The sequence below is a fragment of the Pungitius pungitius genome, chromosome 7, assembly GCF_949316345.1.
Source record: "Pungitius pungitius chromosome 7, fPunPun2.1, whole genome shotgun sequence".
Classification (NCBI taxonomy): Eukaryota; Metazoa; Chordata; class Actinopteri; order Perciformes; family Gasterosteidae; genus Pungitius; species Pungitius pungitius.
The window spans coordinates 1,179,007-1,201,024 of record NC_084906.1 but is presented as its reverse complement, the minus strand read 5'-3'; the positions used below and the strand labels follow the sequence as shown (position 1 = coordinate 1,201,024).

The window sequence follows — 22,018 nt, the reverse complement described above, 5'->3', positions numbered from 1 at the left end:
AAGGGGACCAAGACGGAGCAAAGGGGGGCCACAAGGGCAAAATAAAGTCTTAACCTTGAGCTTCCAGTCGCTCTAATTTGAGAAGGAGCAGCTGTTCAGATTGAGGCGCCCAAATACAAACTCAAAGGCCACAGAGATAGAGCTGTAGAGGGGAAAGGGTAGAGCGAAGGTAAGAAAAAAAAAGCCGCAAGAGAGATTACACTAATGTCTGTGTGTTCCATATACGTTTAGAAAAACACATGGTAGGTATTAGGAAAGGTGGAAATAAGTACATCAAACTATTCCCTCATTTGATTTGGACCGTCCAAACACTGTCTGGTAAATGTAGAAATAGTGTGTTTTTGGTGAATTGAACAACATTTACAGAGAGCTAGAGACGGAGAGAGAGAGTTGATCTGCATGGGAATGAGGTCATTCACTTTTAATCTGTGCACTGCTCAGGACACCTCAGACCAACACCAATGATATGAATCCATAGAGATCCAATTCATGTGAATATTGAATCATAAATCACTTAAACATACACGTCTCAATGCTCACAAACACATTGTGATGACGGGTTAAATCATTAACACATGTACACTACATCACTCAAATCTAATCCCTGCCGAGCATCTGAACCACATCCCTTCTGTTAGAGCTCAACGCCAATAACAACGCCTCAGTCATTCATTCAGGAAACACTTTAACACTGTAAATACACTGCTTTCCTTGTGCATGCTTAGATGCCCAATCAATCAACAAACAAAGTGATCATTCTTCATTGGCTCCTCTGTTCACAAACATCATAGGAGCATTTAGCTACACTGTATGCTGAGCCACTTGTGTACCTTTCAAAAGGAATTTGACTTTTTAATACATTTTAATATATTCATGGAGCTACAGTGGGGAAGGGAATTAGCTTAGCGTTGTGTAAAGACTGGAAGCAGAGATATATAAAGGTGTATGTTAATTAGACTGCTGTAGAGATGTTGGTAAAGGCAAAGAAACAAAGCACATCAACCAATATGATTATTAACTATTCCTCTGAGTCTATAATGCATACACATAGCAGTCTCAATCTGAAGCGGACATTCTTGATGTCAAGGACAAATAAGCCTCCCTCCGCTGTCCCTGGAGACAACGAAGCCAGTGGTGCTGTCATAGCCTCACTGACGTGTAGGACGGGTAACACCAGCCACCACGTCAGAGTCAGAATCTGCCCCTGTCAAAGCTGAGAGCAGATAGCCAGCCCATCCACCTGTTATTCAATCCAACACCCCTCCTCCATTTGACCCACTGATCGCTTCCATAACCATCAATTACATTAAGTAGGTATGTTTATTATTGTTACTTTCATCATTATCCCCATCAAGACCCCTACACACAGCATGTCGTGCTCATATGATGCCCCTCCCGCAGGCTGCCGCTGACCATTACAGTGACGGGTGTCGACCCCCCCCTCCGACTGCCAAAGCTGAGCCCAGCTGTGTTTGTGTGATCTCGGCGCCGTGGAGGCCGGGCCGCTGCCCTCGTCACGGGCTGCCTTTCACTTCACATGTTCCATCCAGGGGTTGAAACGCAAACCGAGGAGTCGCTCCAATGAAAGCAATTCGGCTGAAGAAAAGGTGGGAAACGGGTCGAGAGAATATAAAGTTAGTGGGAGGGGGTGGAAACACTGGTGAGCTTCTCAAGTGGGAGAAAGAACGTACTCAAACTCAAGAAGAAAAGCGTTCCAACGGAGAGAAAAAGAGAGAGAGATGATGATGATCGCACACCAACACCTTCAGCACTGTTTTCAGGAATGTTACCAATCATCCACAGCGATCCCTCGTTCTGCTCCTTTTCTTCTAGTGAATGCAATTCATTTGCAGAGGAAATCGTGGTGTGTGTGTTCTGTTAGTTGTGAAATTCAAGGCAGTTGATGGCTGTGAAAAGTACTCAACCTTTGGATTATCTTATACATGGAATCGGGACTCAGCCCCATATACATGCTCTCCATTACATTTACCAAGTGACAATTGACAAATGAGTACACACAATGCATCATGTGCAGTCAAACAACCACAGATTAGCCTGTTAATTCCAGCTCTTTGATTGGTTCGTCAGCCTACCTCTATGACCCCATTCCTTGACAGGCCGAAAGAGGGGAGGGACAACGAAGGCAGCAGCTACGACGGCAAAATAAACAGCAGAAAGACTGTCTGTTGTGAATGTGATTCTTATGAAAAGATAAATAGGCCTTATTACAAGGCCACTGTTCCCAGAGGATTATGTGAGACTGGGCTGGGTGAACAATACTGTATATTGAACGTGTAAATTCTTTTGATATATTGTCAGTAAGAACATTGTTTTAATGAAAAGGGCAATGCGATTTTGCTGAAAAAGAACGTTGACACACGATTATAATGTGTTAGTAAAACATATTTAAGCTGGTGGCATTGATCGGTGGAAGATCACACCAAGACGTGGGTGCTGAGCTGCAAAAGACTGCACACAACATGTGCAAACAGCAGTGCCTACATGTACAACACCTGTGAGTCATACAGACATCAGGAAAGGAGGAAAACAGAGCAGGGAGAACATCGGATGTAAAAAAAAAAAAAAGAAGCTTCGTGCAAGAGAGATATGATGGAGGAGGAGAGAGGCGGAAAAGGGCTTTCCAAACACGGGTTAGCAACAAAGACACAGAAGATTGAGTGCATTGCAAGGAAAGTGTACCATCCTGTATTCTCTGTGGATGTGGAGGACTTCTCATCTCTGTGTTTTTCTTCTTTCTAGATACCAAACTCCGAAATTCTTCAAAGTTGTACGTGATCAAAACTGCTACAAAAACAAATCGGTGTCTCTCAGCCAGAGATTTACGCCTGCACCTCTTTTCTCAGTCTGTTTTGCTGAACATGCTGAATTATACCTTGAACAAGGAATGCGTTTGTGTTAGCCGTGCACCCTGAACACTAATGAGGGCTCTTAGGTCACAGCAGACAGAACAATTAAATCCTCAGCGTGCAATGAGAGCCATCATCAGAATGGGGCTGTTTGATCTGCCCGTTATGTAACTGTTGAGATGCATCTGAGACACGCTGACTTACACTGTTGAGAGACACCGTGAGAACACTTCGGCTTTTCCTCATCTTTCCTCGAGTATCTCCCTCGCTGTCGGATCGCAGCTTCAAAATGAACTCCTGGAAACACAAACAGACAAATGTGCTTTTAGAACAAGCTGCTGTGAGAACGTGGACGTTGCTGTTGATACGTTATCTTCAGTAATAGAAATGGTTTCTGAAATATGTTGCTGATGCCTCTCTGTCAGGGAGAACAGCTCTTAGTTCTGAATGTGATGTGATGTCTAGCAGCTGAATATTTGTCCTGCAATATAAAGAAATGTAGGGTGGCAAATAACAATTACTTCCTTTTTTGATAATTCTGCAGAAAATGAATTGATTTTCGCAGAGTTCCCAGAGTTGAAAATATCAAATTTCTTGTTTTGTCAATTCAAAAGCCCAAACATCAAAATGGTCTAATTACAAGAATATAGACACCGTCAATCCACAAATTAGAGAAGCTGCCGCAGAGGATTTTAGAGTTAAAGACACATTTATTACTATTAATTTTGTGTTGCCACCTTTTTAAATGTGTGTTAAATGTGCACACACAAGAGTCACATTTTTAAAAACACAGGACAACTGAAAAACACATTCATCACTGGTGACTGAAACAAGGATTTTAGGGACGATTGTGTACAATTTTGTGATTATTGAACGGAAATATTTCAGTCTGGGTTGTTTTTCTGAGTAAAATCATTGTGAACGAATCAATTTGACAACAGGAGAGCACGTTGCAGCATCTTCTTAAAGGGAAAGAAATGAAGATAGAAAATTGCATTTAGTGTATACATATATCTATTAGTATTACTTCAGCTAATACACATAACTGAGACATTGCGTTGCTTCTCAAATATATGTCATCTGTCCAGAGTTAAGTGAATACCAAAGATATGTTAGAACATCCACTTGTTCTGTTGCAAGCTGTGATAGGCAATTTGTAATTGCTAGATTAACAGATAATGTAAACAATTATTAGTTTAATCCCTCGTACAATAATGATATCTAGCAATTGTCGCTTCTAACTATAAAACTGCGTGCATAGCAACACTGAAACTAGTACATGATGATAAATAACCAATATAGTATAACAGCATAATGATCTATAGGAATCAGTACAGGTTTACCTGTACCTTGTGTTTACAGAATGTAGAGCAATGGGCTGGATCTAAACACACAAGTGAGCATGAATCTAAATGAAGGCACGTATCAAACATAAGCACACATGAACTAAGTGATTAACATCACGAGTCCCTCTGCTCTTTATCTAATAATCCATCCATCTCGCTAATCCTCGTTCGTTTTTCGCACTTTGCTCGAACAAAATGGTCACTTTTGCAATTATTCCTCTCAATGACACATAATGAACCCTGGAGCAGCACAACTGGCTCATGCGCATAATTCAAAAGCAGCAGACAAGATTGACTCCACAGTCAATGAGCATCTCTCTAATGAGCCAATTCAGGCAGTCACTAAAAGCCCTTCCTTTCTGCCCCATGATGGTTTCTCTCTCGTTTCCTTCAACATCAAGGAGAGGGAGCAGTGAGCATCAGTGGTGGAGAGAAAGTAGTGCGGAGAGTGGGCACGACGGGGTAAAGAGGGAAAATCAGACCACATTACAAGAGGAGGAGTTGAGAAGGTGACAATAAGATAGAGAACTAAACACAAGCAGGTCAAAGAGGATTTATGGAAATGAATGTTTGAGGTTAAAGAAAGAAGCTTTTAGAAGGATTTGGAAAATTCGGACGAAGGCGGATTGCATAGTTCCCAAACTATCTATCAAAGGGTAAACGTATATGTATATATATACAAAAGCATGTACAAGCTGCAGGTGGTTGTGCCTCCCAATCATGTTCGGTTCTAGTGAAAGGCAATTCTGTAAGAAAAAAACGACTTGAATATCAATTTCACAGAGGCAATAATCAGAGACCAGGCTTCTTTGTGTGGATGACAATGCATTCCAGCTATCACCATTAGAGGATAATTAGCAGGTAAAAAAGGGACATTTGTGTTTCGGAGCACATATGAAAATTGCGCCCGCTATCACACATCTAGAAAGCAAAGATAAAGAGCTGTTGTTACTCCTGGGATGACGCACAGCGCCACTAACAAGGAGAGTGGCGTGTGCCTGCGTTACCTCCGCCTCATTGAGAACATTAGGGCAGACAGTGCTGGAGCAATCAAGATAAGTCATGCATGCCCCCTGAATGATAATACACACATGAGGGTGTTTTCTCACATGGGGAACATGGCCTCGCCTTTCACTCGCAGTGGAACTGAGTGAGAGCGAGAGAGTTGGCGCCGTCAGCTTTTCAAACCCACTTCTAAAAGGTCTACAGAACCAGAGCAGCTTCACCACAAACCCACACCTCAAAGAAATACATTCATTTGATCATGGAATAGTAATTATGCCAATATCCGCTGATTCGCCATTGTGAAAATATTCATTAGGGTTTAATGTTATAATTAAAAAAGGGTAGTTTCATTTATTTCTCCAAATCATTTTTACATTGGAGAGCGCATAAAACCAGCACATGTCATGGCAAAATGAGACAAAATGCTGCATGATGTTCCGTCGCATCTGATTGTGTAGCTCACACACACGCACACACACAGACACACACACACGCTTGGGTTCACATAGAAACAGCGTGACTGGCTACAATAGAGCACGTCGTGTATCAGCCCAAAAACAGCGCAGCTAACGAGCTCCACGCCTCACTCTCCTGCTGAGTGACTGGCGCCGTGGGACACCAGACGAGACGAGAGGATGCAGAACCCCAGCAGCCGGCTGTCTCTGGTCCTCATTTTCCGTTCTCTTTTCTGTAGAGTCGCAAAAAGGGTTGGAGAATTACCAAGGAGAGTGGAGGTTGGTCATTTTGAACGAGGGGCGAGTAAAGCGTCTGGAGTTGTGTCACACATATTGGGGCTTCTGGTCCACTGGACAGCGCGTGTTCTTTTTGAGGAGTGGGCCGAGAATCATGTGGTGCCACTCTAAAATCTGTAAAGCCTCTGAGAACAAAGGTCAGATCTGATCAAATCCCATCTTTAAAATCAGCTACAAAGTTACAAATTACATTGAAGTTCTACACGTTCAAAACACCACTAACAAATGAATTCAACACTTGAATAATTATTATTCTAAATGAGTAACAGACTTGTTATCTTTTTCCTCTCTTTTCTCTCTAAATGTTTGAGTTGTCGACGTGCTGATTTTTGCATACATTAACCATGCACACATTTAAATTCTGTATTATTAAATTGATGGTATGTAAATGAATCGATCTTTTATCGCGTATGAAGCTTCATGAAAAGTGTTATTGACTCTTCTCAGTCTCAAGCTGACACGTAGCACCTCAGCAGCTTTTCGTCACGTCTTTAACGGTATACGTCTGTTTTTATTTTACATAAGTTTCAGTGGCCGCATGAAATACTGATTTACCCATTGTAGCTCACGCTGTTGCTGTGCTACATTCAATTATGTAATAAAACATAACGGCACCGTTCTGTATGAAGAAAAAGCAATATGAAATGAATCAGAGAGTTATCTTGTATACCTTCTATAATTGATATTAGCAATATATGTCTTTACCTAGCATTAAAGCACTCAGATAACCAGCAAAGGGTGCTTTAAAAAGCTTAAGTGATATCATCGCGGTTTGCTAAATTAAATTAGAAAATTCCCTTCCTGTTTTTACATAATACAAGTCAATACAAATTACATTATATTATATGAATGTAAACATAGTGTAATTTATCAGGAAATGTTGTATATATGCAGCAATATGTTTTAGCTTCATTCCATTTGGCTACAAACACAACATCAGAGCCTAAAACAAGCTAAAACCTGCTAAAACAAAGGAAAGAATGAAATAGGCCAAATTATAACTGCTTATCTTTTCTTTGGCCACGTTTCGTGACACACTGAAGAGGGATTTATGAAACTGTATTATAGCATGACTTTGCATGCTACTATTTCTGAAAGCCTCCCACATGAGAAACGAGTGGAGGAGAAAATCCACGATCACAAGTAAGAGCAGTAGAAATAGATTCATAGCTCGAATGCTGACTTTTTTTCAACTGTGGTTTTTCACCTTGGTCGAGGTTTGAGCCTAAAAAAAATAAGGGTTCCAGCAACATAACAGTTGACTTTAAAACACTTACTTTTAAGACCCATTTCTTAACTCCCTACATGCAGGTTCTAGGTCTTGAACCAGCTGTTGAAAGACCAATTCTCTCCTCTCCTCCTCACAGAGACCATCACTATGACATATATGTGGTAATGTATGACAGTATGACATAATGTAATGTAATGTAACATATATGTGACGGAGCAGCTCAGGGACATCCCTAATAATACTCTTTTCTTCTGTCGTTCTCTATCAAACACTCTTCTCTCCATTTTCACACCCTGGTGGGAACGTTGCCATCTCTTACACACAAACAAATCAAGACCCTTAAAAACTTGATTAGCGTTCCTCATTTATTTGCTCCCTCAAGCAGTGTCATTGTGATGAAGGGCTGCAATCAATCTGCAAAAAAAAAAAACCTCTCTCTCTATTGGCACTTCATACAGATTATGTTCATTAAATACTTCTTTAAAACAAGGCTAAATTACAAGCAGATAGACATGACTGTATGCTTGTTGGGAGAAAGTGGCTCTAATTATTGAGGTGCAGTGCACATGAAGGAACACTTTGAAAGAATAAATTACAAATTTCCCTTTTTTAGACTTACGATTATGGATTTAATTGCATTGAAGTTGAAATTGCAAAGATCTCTGTTTACTTCTTTGGCCACAACTACTGTGCTCATTGCAAGTGGGTTTTTGGATCTCATTTCCCAAAGTTCCAAACAGCAAAATGAAACTCAAATGAAACAAAATAAAAATCCCAAACATAATAATATAATGTTGGAACTTGCTCTGCATCATTTCCACTGCTAAGTATTACTTTTTCACAAAATCTGTTGGACACGGGAATTATGTTCATGGGCTCAACTTGTGTTGACCCAATAACCAAAAGGCTCTCATGGGTTAATCCGCTCGTCCAGAACTCAACAGAGAAAATGTACAAACAGGACGCATTGCTGAAAAGAGCTGCTGATGCAGTGCGACTCCTGGATGCATTTCCTTCTACATACATTGTATGAAGCGTCTTCATAATGAGCCTCTCATCATTTTACAACCTAGTTCACACAAACATATTAAACATGAACCTCTAAACCGAAGCCCGACTGTAACCAGAGATCTGGTTGGCTCGGCCTGGAGATTGGCAGGATAATCCTATCATTTCTCTCCGAAAAACCCTGTGACTTTGCATTAATCCTAAACTGATTAAAGAACTGCGAGTTCTGCACCAAAGGCGAGCGGGGTCGGGTCGGCCTTCGACGTGTTCAGATGACACCGGGAAAACATGCGTTTCTCTTACATCGCCGTGTCAGTCGGGACGGGTTAAATAACAGTTTGGTTGGAGGCTGTGAAATCTGCTGCAATTCACCAAAGCATTGATTGCCAAGGCATTTCATTAGCAAAAAGTCAACATTAATTGGCTCGCCTCGATGAACTGAGGACCTTCCCAACATAAAAATAATGTTCCTTTTCACAGCAGTAAAACAACCTGGTGTAGTTCATAGCGTCAATTACAGTTCTGTGTGATTGAGGTGTGGATCGCAGCTGGCCAGAGAGGCAGGAGCCCGTCCCAATAGATAATAATAATAAATATCAATATGACATACATTAATACTATAATCATTAAACTCCATTTTATCTGTCTGTTTTCAGAGTATCCAGCTAAACGTTTCTTGACATATGATAATTAAAAATTCCTATAATCTACCCTATAAACCTATTACCCCATTGATTCGAACTATTTTAACAGAAAGTAGGGTGAACGTGCAAAGACAGAGCCCTTTGTGCCCACCTTGCATTCATTCTGCCTGAGGTTATTATTTGTTTGGAAGTGCAGCAAGTTCACAAAGAAATTGTAACGGCCCCGAGTGCCGCAGAGCTCACGTTGGAATAAAAAGGTTTCTAAGAAGATGAATGTGTGTCTGGTATGAAAATAAATAGCTTTGCTCTGTTGTTTTTGGTCTAGATGTATGTGCATTGTGTGTAAGGAGACTATATTCTGAAAATGCAGTGATTAATATTTGGTATGAACAATCTGTGTTGTGTCACTTAGTAAAGAATTTCTTACCTTACATACTAGATCCAAAAGACGAGCATTTACAATAACATAAAAGCAGGATTTAAATAACAGGAATAAGAAGCAATCTCCCAGCAGCAGCAGCAGCCTCCACCAAACCTCGGAGAGAGAGAGAACAGTGTGCAGGACACTTCTACTGGATGATCTTCATCTCCAAAGGGTCTGATTAAAACTATAATAACCACTTCGTGGACCTTGGGTTGGTGTTGTTTTTACCGCTCGACAATTGTATTCAAGGGTGATGAATGGGAATGAATACAGAGCCATGTTTTATCTGAGCTCAGTAGACATAAAATACTAACTTCCCAGCTACTATTACGTCAAAAAGGAGAATAGAAGTGTGCAGATGTTGCGTTAGTGACTAATGGGAATACTTCCTTCCACTCCAAAACCAGACTCTCAGGAAACATGCTCTGACTGTCAATGTTTTAAACACAGTTGGCTGACAACCTACAATTTGTTTTCGATATTTTTCTCATATATTTTCTCTGCTTCTCCTGCGAATTCACTGTTCACATACCATAACAATGCCATTTGGCCAATAGAGCTGTGGGCGTTATCCTGCCATCTCTCCATCGACCACAAAAGAGGAAGCCCGCTTTAAAAGGCAGAGAAGATGGTACAATGATGGATGGGTGGATGTGGAGATTTATAAATTGCTACTACAGGAAGAAGAAGAGCAATGTTCTGCTGTTAACCTCAAATTTGATGGTGGAAAAGACAAAGGATCACGTCTTCTTAAGTCAAAGTGGGAACGTGAATCCGCCTCAATCACGTGATATTAGCGGCATTTCATACACAGCAGCTTTTTAATCACCATAAAAACCAACAAATATAAATATTTGAGGCATATCATTGACAGCTTTGACACAACACCTTCAGGGAAAAACAACAGAGACTCTTGCCGACAGCAGCTACGCAAAGGTAACAAAACACAAGCCACCGCAGATTTGTGTACACATGAATAAAAATCTAATATCCTCAACGTGTGTACTCCCAAAAAGCAACGGTAACGGGTTGTTGGCAAGCCCTAAATGAGACGTCAACGGAGTTTGCACAAGATTTTCAAAGCTTAAGAAATGAAACAGGTGAGTTGCAGTGATGAATATATATTGGGCTGTAGCGCTCTTCTGGATTCAGTCGCCGACCATGAATCTCAAAGCCCCTGGTTCTCTTCCTTATTTCTTTCCCTTATAACGAAAAAAGAGAACCACGCGATTGGAAAAAGCAACACCTACATGAGTCAAAACAGCAGTTTGCAAAAAAGCACTCAACATTCGTTCTAACGTGAATAAGTCCAGCTAAAGCGCTTCTTAAATCTCTCGTGGAGAAGGTAGCTCAAAAGGTGAAGTCTGGCTGCTTTTGGGGGGGTTCACGGAAGGTGAGTCATGACAGGTCAGCTGGTCCCAGAAGGACCTTTGCTGCCCGGAGGTAAGCAAAGAGTTAGAATATGTGCACCGTCACTCACTGACTTACTCCAGGTTAAATCCTGCTACTGCTGCCATGTCCCTCTCACCACCATAATAAATGCAAAAAAGGTGAGTGGATGGGGGCATTCTCTCTTTAGAATATATCAATATATGAATAAAACATGTTAGTGGCAACAGAGAGGAAGCACTAGCAGCTTTTCATCAGCGTCTGAAGCCTGATATTTATTTCCAGTGGTGATATTCCCGTGGAATAGCAATGATGCGTTGTGATCCCGCAGAGGGCCCACTTACTGTGTGAATGAACAGCACACCATTCTAAGAGGCCTCATCGGGATGTACGATTACTGCTCTCCGAGTGTCCTAAATGTTTGGAGCGAGTGCATAAATCATCGCACACACACACATTATTTGTGTGCGATGAGAGTGAGCAAATCATACAGCGCCCTCAGCCGCCTAATCAAACCAATTAAGTGTTCGTAAATAGCACAAGTTGATCTTGGCGATTGGTCTAGTGTGCGACTGAGGCAAACGAAAGAGTTGAAGGAGACGTGGGATGTGTGAGCAGAGGGCCTCGTGAGGAAGAATCAGAGGGTATATGAAAAGCCCAAATCAGGGAGAGGGAGATCTGCCGGAGGAAAGAAATCCGTCGATACTCTGTCAGTCACCACCGGGAATCCTCACGCTGGCTTTTCCGGCCTGCGGGGGAGTTCCCCAAACTAAACCGACGTTTTAGTTCAGCATCTGAATACACAAACATGCTCTTGTTTGTGGCCTGAAGAGAAGAAGAAAAAAAAGAAGAGAAAATGCTAATTATGTGGTAAGAGAAGTCGGACACGCCAGGACAGTCTTGTCATGAGATGATGTGAAGCGACCCTTCACAGGGAAGCTGCCGTTTTCTGCAAAACTGGAAATCAACACTGGGACTGACCCCGCGTGTCTCTGCCCACCGGACTCATGACATCTGTAAACAGTTTCTTTTTGCTGATGGAAATGTCACCACCATGTTTAATAACAATCGATGGCTGAGAAAACCACATGGAAAATAATGATATTCTCATCCAACGCACAATTAAAAATGAAAGGTTACATAATGGAGTAGCCCAAACGATAAAGGCATGGAATGGGTGTTACAGGAATACTGCTCAAGTTTTCCCTCCTTTGAAAGGAGGCAGCCTGTCTAATAAAAAGAGGGTGGGGGGGGGGGGGGTGAACTTGGCGATGACAGGAGCTAAACGAAGCCAACAGAAACCTTCTCAACATCTCCCAAAAATTCCCCCCCTCTTCACTCGGCCTTATTCTTCTTATGATAAAAACACAACCCCGCCTGACTAACACAAACCACCACGTGACAACCAAACGCTGTTTGATCCACGTTACCTTCTCCGCGGCAGCCTCCACACACGTGGAGACAAAGGGAATCCCGACGCGTCTTTACGCGTGGGTTTTTTTTCTGACGGGGAAACCGCAGCTGTCCGAAACGGGGAAAGACGTGTTATTCCGCCTGGGCGCGTGTCTTCGCCGTCCTCTGCTGGTGTGGGTTTACTGCACAGCTGCCCCCGACGAGCAGGGACATCCACACAGCTGCTGCTGTGCACATGATCCTTTTTTTTTTTTTAAAGAAAAAAAAGAAAAATGTTTTAGCCGAGATTAAAAGTGAACAAAAAAAACAAACAAAAAAACAGTCTCGTTAATCAAACTTATCCCGGTCCGTCCCGCTTTGTTTGTCCGCTTCGTTGTTCGCGAGCTCCCTGCGCGCCGAGCTGCTCGCGTTTGGGTTTCTTTTTAAAGGCTTTCGCGCATCAACCGCATGTGAAACTCGGTGATCCCCCCCATCCCTCCCCCCCTCCTGCATCCCTGCCTCCCTCCTTCCCTCCACCCGAGCACACGGAAACCGGTAGAGAGGCAGCAGGACGCGCGTGGGACCGGGAAGCGCTGAGCGGCGTGGACGGGAACGAGACCCCCGAGGAGCGCGTTTAACGCCCGTGTCGTTATTAGAAGGATGCTTCTTGGTTTGATGGTGAAACAGGAGTACAGACATGAGTGCATCTGTGAGCTCAAGAAAACATGTTTTTTGAGCTTGATAAATAAATAAATACCGTATTGTCTTTTTCGTCTCTCTCTCTCTCTATATATATACATACATATTAACCTCAGTACACTGATATCTCAATATGATCACATTCATACTTTAAATGTACACTTTGTACCTGAACACTGTCTAATATATCAATGATAGGAAATCGATATAATAATGTATAATCCATAATGTTTTAAAAATGAAAATTGATGCAATTAGACAGAACAATAGACAACAAAAGTGTTTTAGCTAAGCCAATTAATAAAGCATACCATTTTTGTGTGTTGATTACAAATATTTTATTGGAACATAGTGTTGTGTATTGAAGGATTTACTTTCCACGGGGGGGGGGGGGGGGCTGCCAACTAGACTAAACCCTGCAGAATGAAAGCACATCTGGGGTTACACTGAAATGACGTAGACCAGGGGTGCACACACTTTTTCAACCTGAGAGAGCTACTTATGACATGACCGAGTCAAAATGATCTACCGCCCACTAAAAATGCAAACACATTATTGTATATAGTATACGCTGGTGTACCTTGCATTACTGCATCAACCTATATCGCACAATACAACTCTGTACATTTTTTTTCATCAATCTGCGATGTTCTTCCAAAGTTGCTGGGTCAAAGCCTCAGCCATCAAGGATGTCTTGTTTTTAACGATGAAGTGACTCACCCGGAACGACGCTTCGGTGGCCGCCCTTGCCTTTGAAGTCAGCGGTGTGAAAAATGACTGCTGTCCGGACAGCTGGGACTTTAGTTCCTTCACCTTTCTCCTTCTCAGCTCGCTTTTCGGAGGGAACTCGGTGTCATAGTTGACATATGAACAGTCCGAAAGTGGCGCTCCACATTTCCCTTCTTCGGTAAAGCAATTGTAGACTGACAGCCGAGGCAAACGCACTTTAAAATGTAAATGTAATGTAAAATGACTCCGTATGGTAGTGGTAGGTCTTCGGCTTTTTACTTGGTCCAGGTTTTCCACTCATTTTTATCTCCTTTCTTACGCGCTAGCTTGCTAGAGTTTTGCGGCACTTAGCGCAGTTGTATTGCGCATGCGCAGTGACGCGTGTGTCAGAGAAAGGTCAGGTCAGATGTCATTGTGGGGACTGATGATAGGCTAGCGCCAACTTTTTTTTCAATGCCATGCAATCTACCCACAATGCCTTTGCGATCGACGTAATGGGCACCGATGACGTAGACTATAGCCTACATTGGGACCTTTGCACCTGGTTGTGGTGGTTAAGAGACTTACACCCGAAGAAAATTGCGTGTTTCCCACATCTTCAATTCCAGTTGCTTTACTCTTTAAAGGTGAATTGTGGAATGCCTGACCACCTGCTCCAAAGAAACACATGGGGGGGGGATTTCAACTCCACTACTGGGTCGATATGTACAGGCATCAGTTATAAAAGAAGTGGGATGTATAAGGTATGGCCACACAGCGGAAACTTGCTGGGTATTTAGGTTGCTACGGCACAGCTACCTGAAGGTCCAGATTCTGGAGTCTAGGGCCGACTGACCACTGCAGGGACCATCGCCTCCTGAGGTACACGTGGTATCACAAGAAAGGTCTGGCACGTTGGCATGTTCCTTTCAGAAGACATCTCAGGAACACGGTCAATGTGACATCATTTTACACGTTTTACACACACACACAATAATGACTTGGTTTGGGTTTGAAATGTATGTTGTAAGGTAACCTTTATGTTCATCGCTACAATAATAACCACACGGTTATGGCTTTGGTTATAATTAAAAAAAACAACATTGTGTCGGTGGAAACAAACAGTTGCCACCCATTTCTAAGTGCCATGTTTTGTGTGTTATGTGTCACTTCCTTCACTGCATCTAACAAAAAAGTAGTGATTCATAATGTAACTCAAATTTAACACCTGAATGTAAACAACCTGACAGTAAATATAACTGTCAGCCTCAAATATTCTGTAATCCTCTTTCTGACAAAAAAAGTTCTACTTATGTAATATCCACGGACAGGAGTTGTGAGTCATTTCATTCCACCAGAACATGTAGATTTCAGCAACCCAAAGCCTCCCTAAAAAAAACATATCTGCAAAATCATTCTTCACTTCATTAGTTCAGTTTTTAGTCCAATTTGAACAAAGACTGGAACTAACTGTGTGATGACATTTTTACAAACAAATGAGTTCATCACAGCGATCCTTCTTCCTCACTCACACAGGGAATTAGATTTTTTTTAATCCCTTGTCTTTCTGTCAACACATAACATGTCTAATCTGCTCAAGCAACTGCAACAGCAGGTTTCTGCTGAAATTAGGATTTGGGAACAATGCACAGTTGACCTCTTCAACCTGTTGTATCGAGTATAAAGTCTATTTTTATGTAAGAGAACAGGATCTCCGATGAGAGCATTGTAAACATGTATTATTATGTAAACATAATATTCAGGGATTCACATTTCAAGACATTAGGCAGTCACATGTTACAAAGAGGACAGGCCCATTTTTAAATCCTTCCATTGTGTTGCAAAACCCTATTGTACACAGTGTGTGTTGCAGGGCATCTGGTCCTCTGTTGGCTATCATTACCACAGCTGCTGCTTCTGCTTTCTTTTGCTTATAAATAGATTTTGATTGAGTCAACCATTAGATCTTTTTATTATTCACCACGCGAGGTGTGATCTCTCTGCAGTAACGTCTACAGCGAGACTCGTATGCTGCATCTACCGGTTCTAAGTCACATTAGTCGGACCGAGGTGCCAAAGGCCTTTGGGGGAAGGTGTTTAATTCAGTTGAATCAGCCTCGTCTACTTGCTCAGCATTTTTTCGGATCTGCGATCAGTGGAAAAGTATTTTTCCCGATTCTGCAGCATAAATTCATTCTTTTCAATTGGTCTGATGTTCAACAACTGAGACAACAAGAGCCTTGTGAACGGGATTTGGAGACGAGGAGGTCGTCCAGCGGGGAAAATAACATAGAACTTTTCTATTTTTACCCGCAAAACCCCCCCTTTGTTTAAAATGGAATATATTATGCTCAGAGCTGTGGAACTGACAGCAACGTACAGAACATCTCAGTTTGTACAAAAAGGGAAATATCTCCTTGAAGCCTCTGAGCATGTGGTGCGTTTGGTTTGTTTTCCTAGGATGCAGAGACCCTGAAGACTTACAATCTCTCTTCTTTCCTCTACGAGCCTGTGGGCACTCTCCAACGAATACATACACACACAATTCTTTTCAGCGTCTACACACACACACACACACAGCTGCACGGACAAAGCTATTCAAACCACTTGCTTGCTGCTCCCTCAGGGCTTTACAGATATTGAAAAGGTGCTCTCAGTTTGTTCCATAATAAAGTTCATGGGTAAGAGAAGAGAGGTGCAGGGAGAGGCCCCGCCATCGGTGGGCAAACATCTGATTCCCCTTTGCTTTGTGGAGGTGAGGATTGTAAACACACAACACACACAACACACACACACACACACACACTCATGGTTTATGCAACACCGCCACCACGGTGAGATGCTCATCTGTCATACTGCTTTTAATACAGTCATAGGATGAATAGATATGTTATCAGGACATAAACATCTATCTGCCAGGACGTAAACACCAGCTCTACGTGAGAACAGATTGAGATCTATTTAGGTCCATTTGTATTCCCAAAGCTGAGCGGTATTTTCCTTTTTTATTTGTTAGTTGTTATCGGTCCCTCTTTGGTGGCAAATAAAATGCAGTTCAGCTTAACTTGCATACTAGAAACAAGAGGAAAAACAAAGGAGGACATTGGATTCAGAGGGAACCAAACAGAAGTGATGCTTCTGAATTAAAATCAATTCAATGCCTTCCACAGCATAGAGCCATATTTGCATATATATGTATTAAACTAAAACGTCTCTAAATCCTAATCTACAAAGCAGAGCTTGAGGCTGTGTGGCTACAGAGATTAAAATAAGACCACTGCCATGATACGACCTTTATTTTAAATCACGCATTGGCACCGTAATGACGTAATTCTTCTCTGGAGTCCAAGCCAGAGGAGATCCGGTCTTCTCTGAGTTGGTGAGAGATGATCCCACTGTGGGTGGGCAATTCTTTCAGTCTCAGTTTCTATAACACTGCATTTTGTATATTTGAGAACAGATGCGGAGACTTTTTTTTTTCGTTAATTCCCCACAAATTCCATTGAGTTTTTTTTTATTTTAAGTTGAATTAATGATGTGCGTGCACTTTAGTGCATGCAGTGACGTGTGTCTATTCATGTACACAAACTGGCAGAGAGCAGAGTGTGTGTGGTGTTTCTACTTAAGTTACACAAACGTGATTAGGAGACATTGCCATCTGGTAGTCTGGGACACATGTATACAAACATTCACCTTTTGGCGTGTAATAAATAATTCTAATAGACAACAACAGCTCTGTTCCCTTCCGCATCCTCCTATAACTGAGAGGAAGTCTACACACTCGCTCTCATGTTCTTACAAGGCGCTGAATGTTCACTTTCCACTCAGAAAAACCTCCTCCATTCTGTCACTGCTGCGTTTATGACTATCAAACCATTTCATATGATGTTTAGATAACTTGAAAGAACTCTTTCCATCTGTTGTACGGTTTCCAGTCACCAGCTTCTGGTTGTCATTGGTCCTCTCCCTCTGGGCTGCATCTGATTACAGCGGCATGGAAGGAAGGTTGTAGGAGAGGGTCAAATGAAACACTATTGTCGTTGTACATTTGTCTCTTTCATTTAAATACTAGGATAAATGTATACGTGGAAAGGAATATCATTTCATTTTTCATGTTCTTCACAATCGAGGAGATCAACTAATTAAAGTTATTCAATCTCACTGATCAAAGCAGCATGTAACGAGCAAATCATAGCCTGTACTATTGGTCATGTATGTTGCACTCTATCTTTGTTTTAATTGTGTGGCCCCACTGGTACACTGCTTTCTTTCTGTGTCCATTGTTCAAAGCTGCAGCTCGTGGACGTTAGCGGGTGTCTTTGGTCTCATGAGGTCTTGTTAATTTGGAATAGGCACAGTTTGTGTTATTTTCAGATCATGACATTCACGACAAAGCCATTCGACAACCTGCCCACTGACCACCCCCCCCCCCCCCCCCCCCCCCACACCACACACACACACACACACACACACACACTCACATGCGAATCACTGGTTGGGAAAGCTTCTACCTACTTTGCACATCCCATGTACGCTGAGCGAGGCGTGCTGAGAGGTTTTTCCCACACAGTGTGCTGTCTCACTCTCCTCTTTGCAAGTTTAACCTGCTTCACAGTCCTCACAGCATGATCTCACCAGCATGACACTGCGTCACACAGACACACACACACACACACACGCTGAGCAAAGAATGCAGAGGCGCAGTTCATTCATCCTCATTTACCTTTACACCTTTTACCCACGTATTGTGAAGCCGTGGCCCCTCCATCAACCATTAATCATGTTTAATTAAACCGTTGCAATTTGGACAAGTTTGCACACATACAGAAACTTACACAACTAAGACAAGAAGATAGATCTATAACCGGTGCATGCAAAAAGGACAAGCTTCTGAAACTATGCAGTAGTTGGAGGTTCTCAAAGCATGAAGAAATACTTTGACACAAAGACAAGTGATATCCATAACCATGAAGCAAGCATTCACGTCTTATTTTCAGATAAAAGGCTGGACAGAGTATGATTCCATTTACAAATCATGTGTGTGTTCATTTCATCAGTCTTTGCTTAAAGGGCTTTTCCCCCACGAGTCTCTTACCACTGGTGTTGAGTCTGAAAATAAAAATACGATCTTTGCACATACACTGGTTTCTTAGGAGTATGTTAAGTCTGCGGAATCCATTTAGAAGAACAATCCAAGAATTCATATAAATGCATCTAGAAATAGATATGCAATGCAGAGTTGACCTGCTGCCTTTGTGTGTCACGCTGGTTCAACCATTATGCAATCAGACAGCGAGAGAGAGAGCATCCTGCAGGTGGACTTTGTAATTATTATTATATGTCTGTGGAAAACGTGTGGACAGGTTCAGCTGCACATGAGCAGCTCAGTGGAACAGACAAAGAAAACACATGACCTTCTTCCTACAGCCACGTTCAACCAGTCACACACACGTAAGGACATGCTTTCATTGCACGTTCCAACGGCCACGTGTTTTTGCTCAAATCGTTAACCCCCCTCCATCCGCCCCCCTCCCTCTACCACACACACAAATACACGCACACACATTTAGATCCATTACGGGAATAACCAGGGGGAATAAATGCTGAGATATTTGCAGCAGAGTATTTCTATTTATTTTCCTGTTTTTCAGTGTCCCACAGAGTGTCTCTGGAGGGTGTTTCTTCAGTGTCAGACACCACTGTGACAAAGAGAGACAGGAAAAACCTTATGTGTGCTGAGAAATTGATAAATTGCACTGCTGTTTTTCTTTTTGTCTTCAGCAAAGGCTTCAAGACATAAGAAAGCACGTTAGGAGAAAAAGGAGTGTGCTGTTTGAGTTCATACAAAGGATTTCATTTTAAACGTTTTGGGGGACATTCTTACACGCAGTATGTTTTTCTGCTGATGGTTAAAAGATCATCTTCCTTTTATGAATAACTGCCCAAATTTACCCAATTAGTTAATGCATCTGACATCTCTATTGTTGTTCATGAAGTATACAATGACTGCAATGAACCTGGACTGATCTGAGAATGTGTTTTCAGTCTCTGGAGACTGGTGGTAGTTTAACAAACTGAGTAGGATCAACTGCACGTCTGTTGCAATGGAAGATTACAGAAATTACAAAATGTTGTGAAGTAAATGACTCGCAGTATATTGTTAATAAGGCTGCTTTTAATTGCTTCGTGGGATTCGTTGGTTTGTGAGAGCAAATAACACTGTAATAAGTACTGTTTCAGTTGTTTCAGTGTGTTACATGTCCCCATGTTTTGTGTCTCTGCCTTTAACTGTGAGTGGGGGTAGTGTTTTGTTTTTTTGTCATGGCTTACAGGTGTGCAGTGCTGGTTGGCTGTTGGCGAGGAGGCGTGGCCGTATAAAACCTGGGGAGCAATCAGCTAACGAGCTGGTGGCCTATATAACCAGCCTGGTTGAGGAACAGAGGAGAGAGAGAAAGCGAAAGGAGAGGCTGTGTTTTGTTGTATGGCCTGGCTGACCTTGTTTTGTATGGGATCTGGTCGAGTGAGACCCAATGGTACTCTACCTCTGTTCTGGAGAAGGGTCAGGTAGTTCTGCCCATGGGTGTACATTTTCCATCACGTAGGTAAACCTTTGTTACACACACTAAGTTAGCTGGGTGGGGTCACCCCTGTAGTTTTTGCAATAGAGAGGTGAGCTGGTTAGGGATAGATTGTGTTAGGCAGGGAAAGGGGTGTAGAACAAAAGGGACCTTTTGTTTATTTCCTTACTTTGACCCCAATCCCCACAATCCCCTTCTCCTCCCTGATTTGGTGATGTGTGTACCTTTTGTTTTGTTGTTGTTTGTTTGTGTCACCTAGTAAATGTCCCACAGGGACCAAACACAAATTTTACGTGTCAGGCCTAATTTGTTTCAGCTGCACCCCCCCCCCCCCCCCCACACTACTTCACTGTCCACTGCTGATTATACAGGGGGCGCCAGCACCGGTTTTTACGTTCCCCCACCTGTAAAACGAGTTCCAACCTAGGTGGGAACGTAACACAATGTCTTTGTCTTCCAGTGAGTGATGAAACACAGGCTCAGGATTTCCCTTCAATCAGAAGGAAAAACGGGTTGGCAGAAAGCATCATAATCTTTTTCTCTGGCTCAAAACACTGCCGTGTTATTCTATTCGTGTTCATTGTCTGTCTCCTCTCACACAGTCACATGAAGCAGAGGCAACTCTGAAGAGACCCAGAGACACTTCTCATGTGGAGAAAAAGCACTGAGAGTGTTGTTGTAATAACACATTCTGAGGTGCTGGAGTTAAAAGAGTCCTCTGCAAATCAGTCGAGAGTTTTGACTGATGCAGTGTTTCCCTTGGTGCAGTGAGGTTTCCTTTGTTGAATATCCTTCAATTAAGTGTTTCGAAGAGCAAAACAGCAGCGTAGTTGGCTAAAGGATGACGATAGGAGAAAAAATACTTGAATAGTGAGGATATATTCGGCCCGTCTTCAGGAGTTCAAAGGGCAGTGGGATGTTTTTTTAGACTTAGTCCCAAGAAAAAGGCTCTTTTGCTTGCTTGCCTGGAGTTAGATTACGTAATCAATAGTGTTGTGTTGTGTTGTGTCTTGCAGGAGACCGCTTTCTTGGATTAGCAGTGGAAATACGTGAGACATGTATAGTATTAATTAGTCATTGGTCTCGGCCTAATAGTGAGGCATAGAACCCGCTTGTAGAACCCAAATAGTTCAACAAGCTGTTGACGTTGCTGTGAGGGTTACACACTGCTACACACTGAACGACTCACAACTTTCAGCAAGAAAATAAATGATCAGCGTTCCCACAGTTTCAAACTATTCCTTTCAATTTAAAGTTAGAAAATGTATCATGTCAATGACGGCTCTTACAAATACAGAACAAACATGCATGTGTTTGTTTATCTACACTGTGCTTGAACCCCTGGGCTCCTTGTATGGTCTGTGTGGAGGGGGAAGAAGCATTCATATAAGCAAATATATGCAAAAGCTGCTTAACCAATGCTTCAAAATGTGCTTATTTAAATGTGTGTGTACGTCTGCATCCATCTCCTGACTCTGGTTAACAGCGCAGCCACTACGGTGATATAAAGGTTGCCGGAGGAGGGGATGGTAAATAGAGATTAAGACGTTCATCCATTATGGAGCAGTCAGCTCGGATCAGCGTGCAGATTTGGTCTGATGCCTGAATTGTCTAAATGTCTCTTAAATGGGTCAAAGAGATAATTGATTAGCCCATTCCACCTTGTCATAAAACGCCGTGTAAGAAGGGATTGAGTCAACCTGCAGTATTCATTAAAGGGTGTGGAAAGAAAATACAACTGGGTGTGTGTGATGTTCACCACATTAACCCCCGACTGGATAACAGAAGTAACACAACACACATAGACGGGGGGTGACCTTAGGATGGCATCACTCTGTATATTTACATTGAAAAAAAGTTTGCTGCTATATTAATGCCTCGGAACGTTACATTTTTATTATGAAACTCTCCCTTTTACTTTTTTGCCGGTTAGTTTTTCCGTGGAAATGACATGTGTGAGTTCAGACTTTATATT

General features: G+C 42.2%; 1 protein-coding gene across 1 annotated transcript in view; it reads right to left on the bottom strand.

Moving 5' to 3' along the window:
* The window catches only part of pde4ba (phosphodiesterase 4B, cAMP-specific a), a 99,701-nt gene extending 87,169 nt beyond the window's left edge, over positions 1-12,532 (bottom strand). The window contains exons 1-2 of the mRNA XM_037468793.2: positions 12,097-12,532; positions 3,072-3,164 (exon numbers count right to left, since the gene is read on the bottom strand). Of these exons, the coding sequence (XP_037324690.2) occupies positions 3,072-3,113 (42 nt within the window). The 5' untranslated portion in view covers positions 3,114-3,164; positions 12,097-12,532. The remainder of the gene's footprint in view (positions 1-3,071; positions 3,165-12,096) is intronic.
* Positions 12,533-22,018: the final 9,486 nt, after the last annotated feature.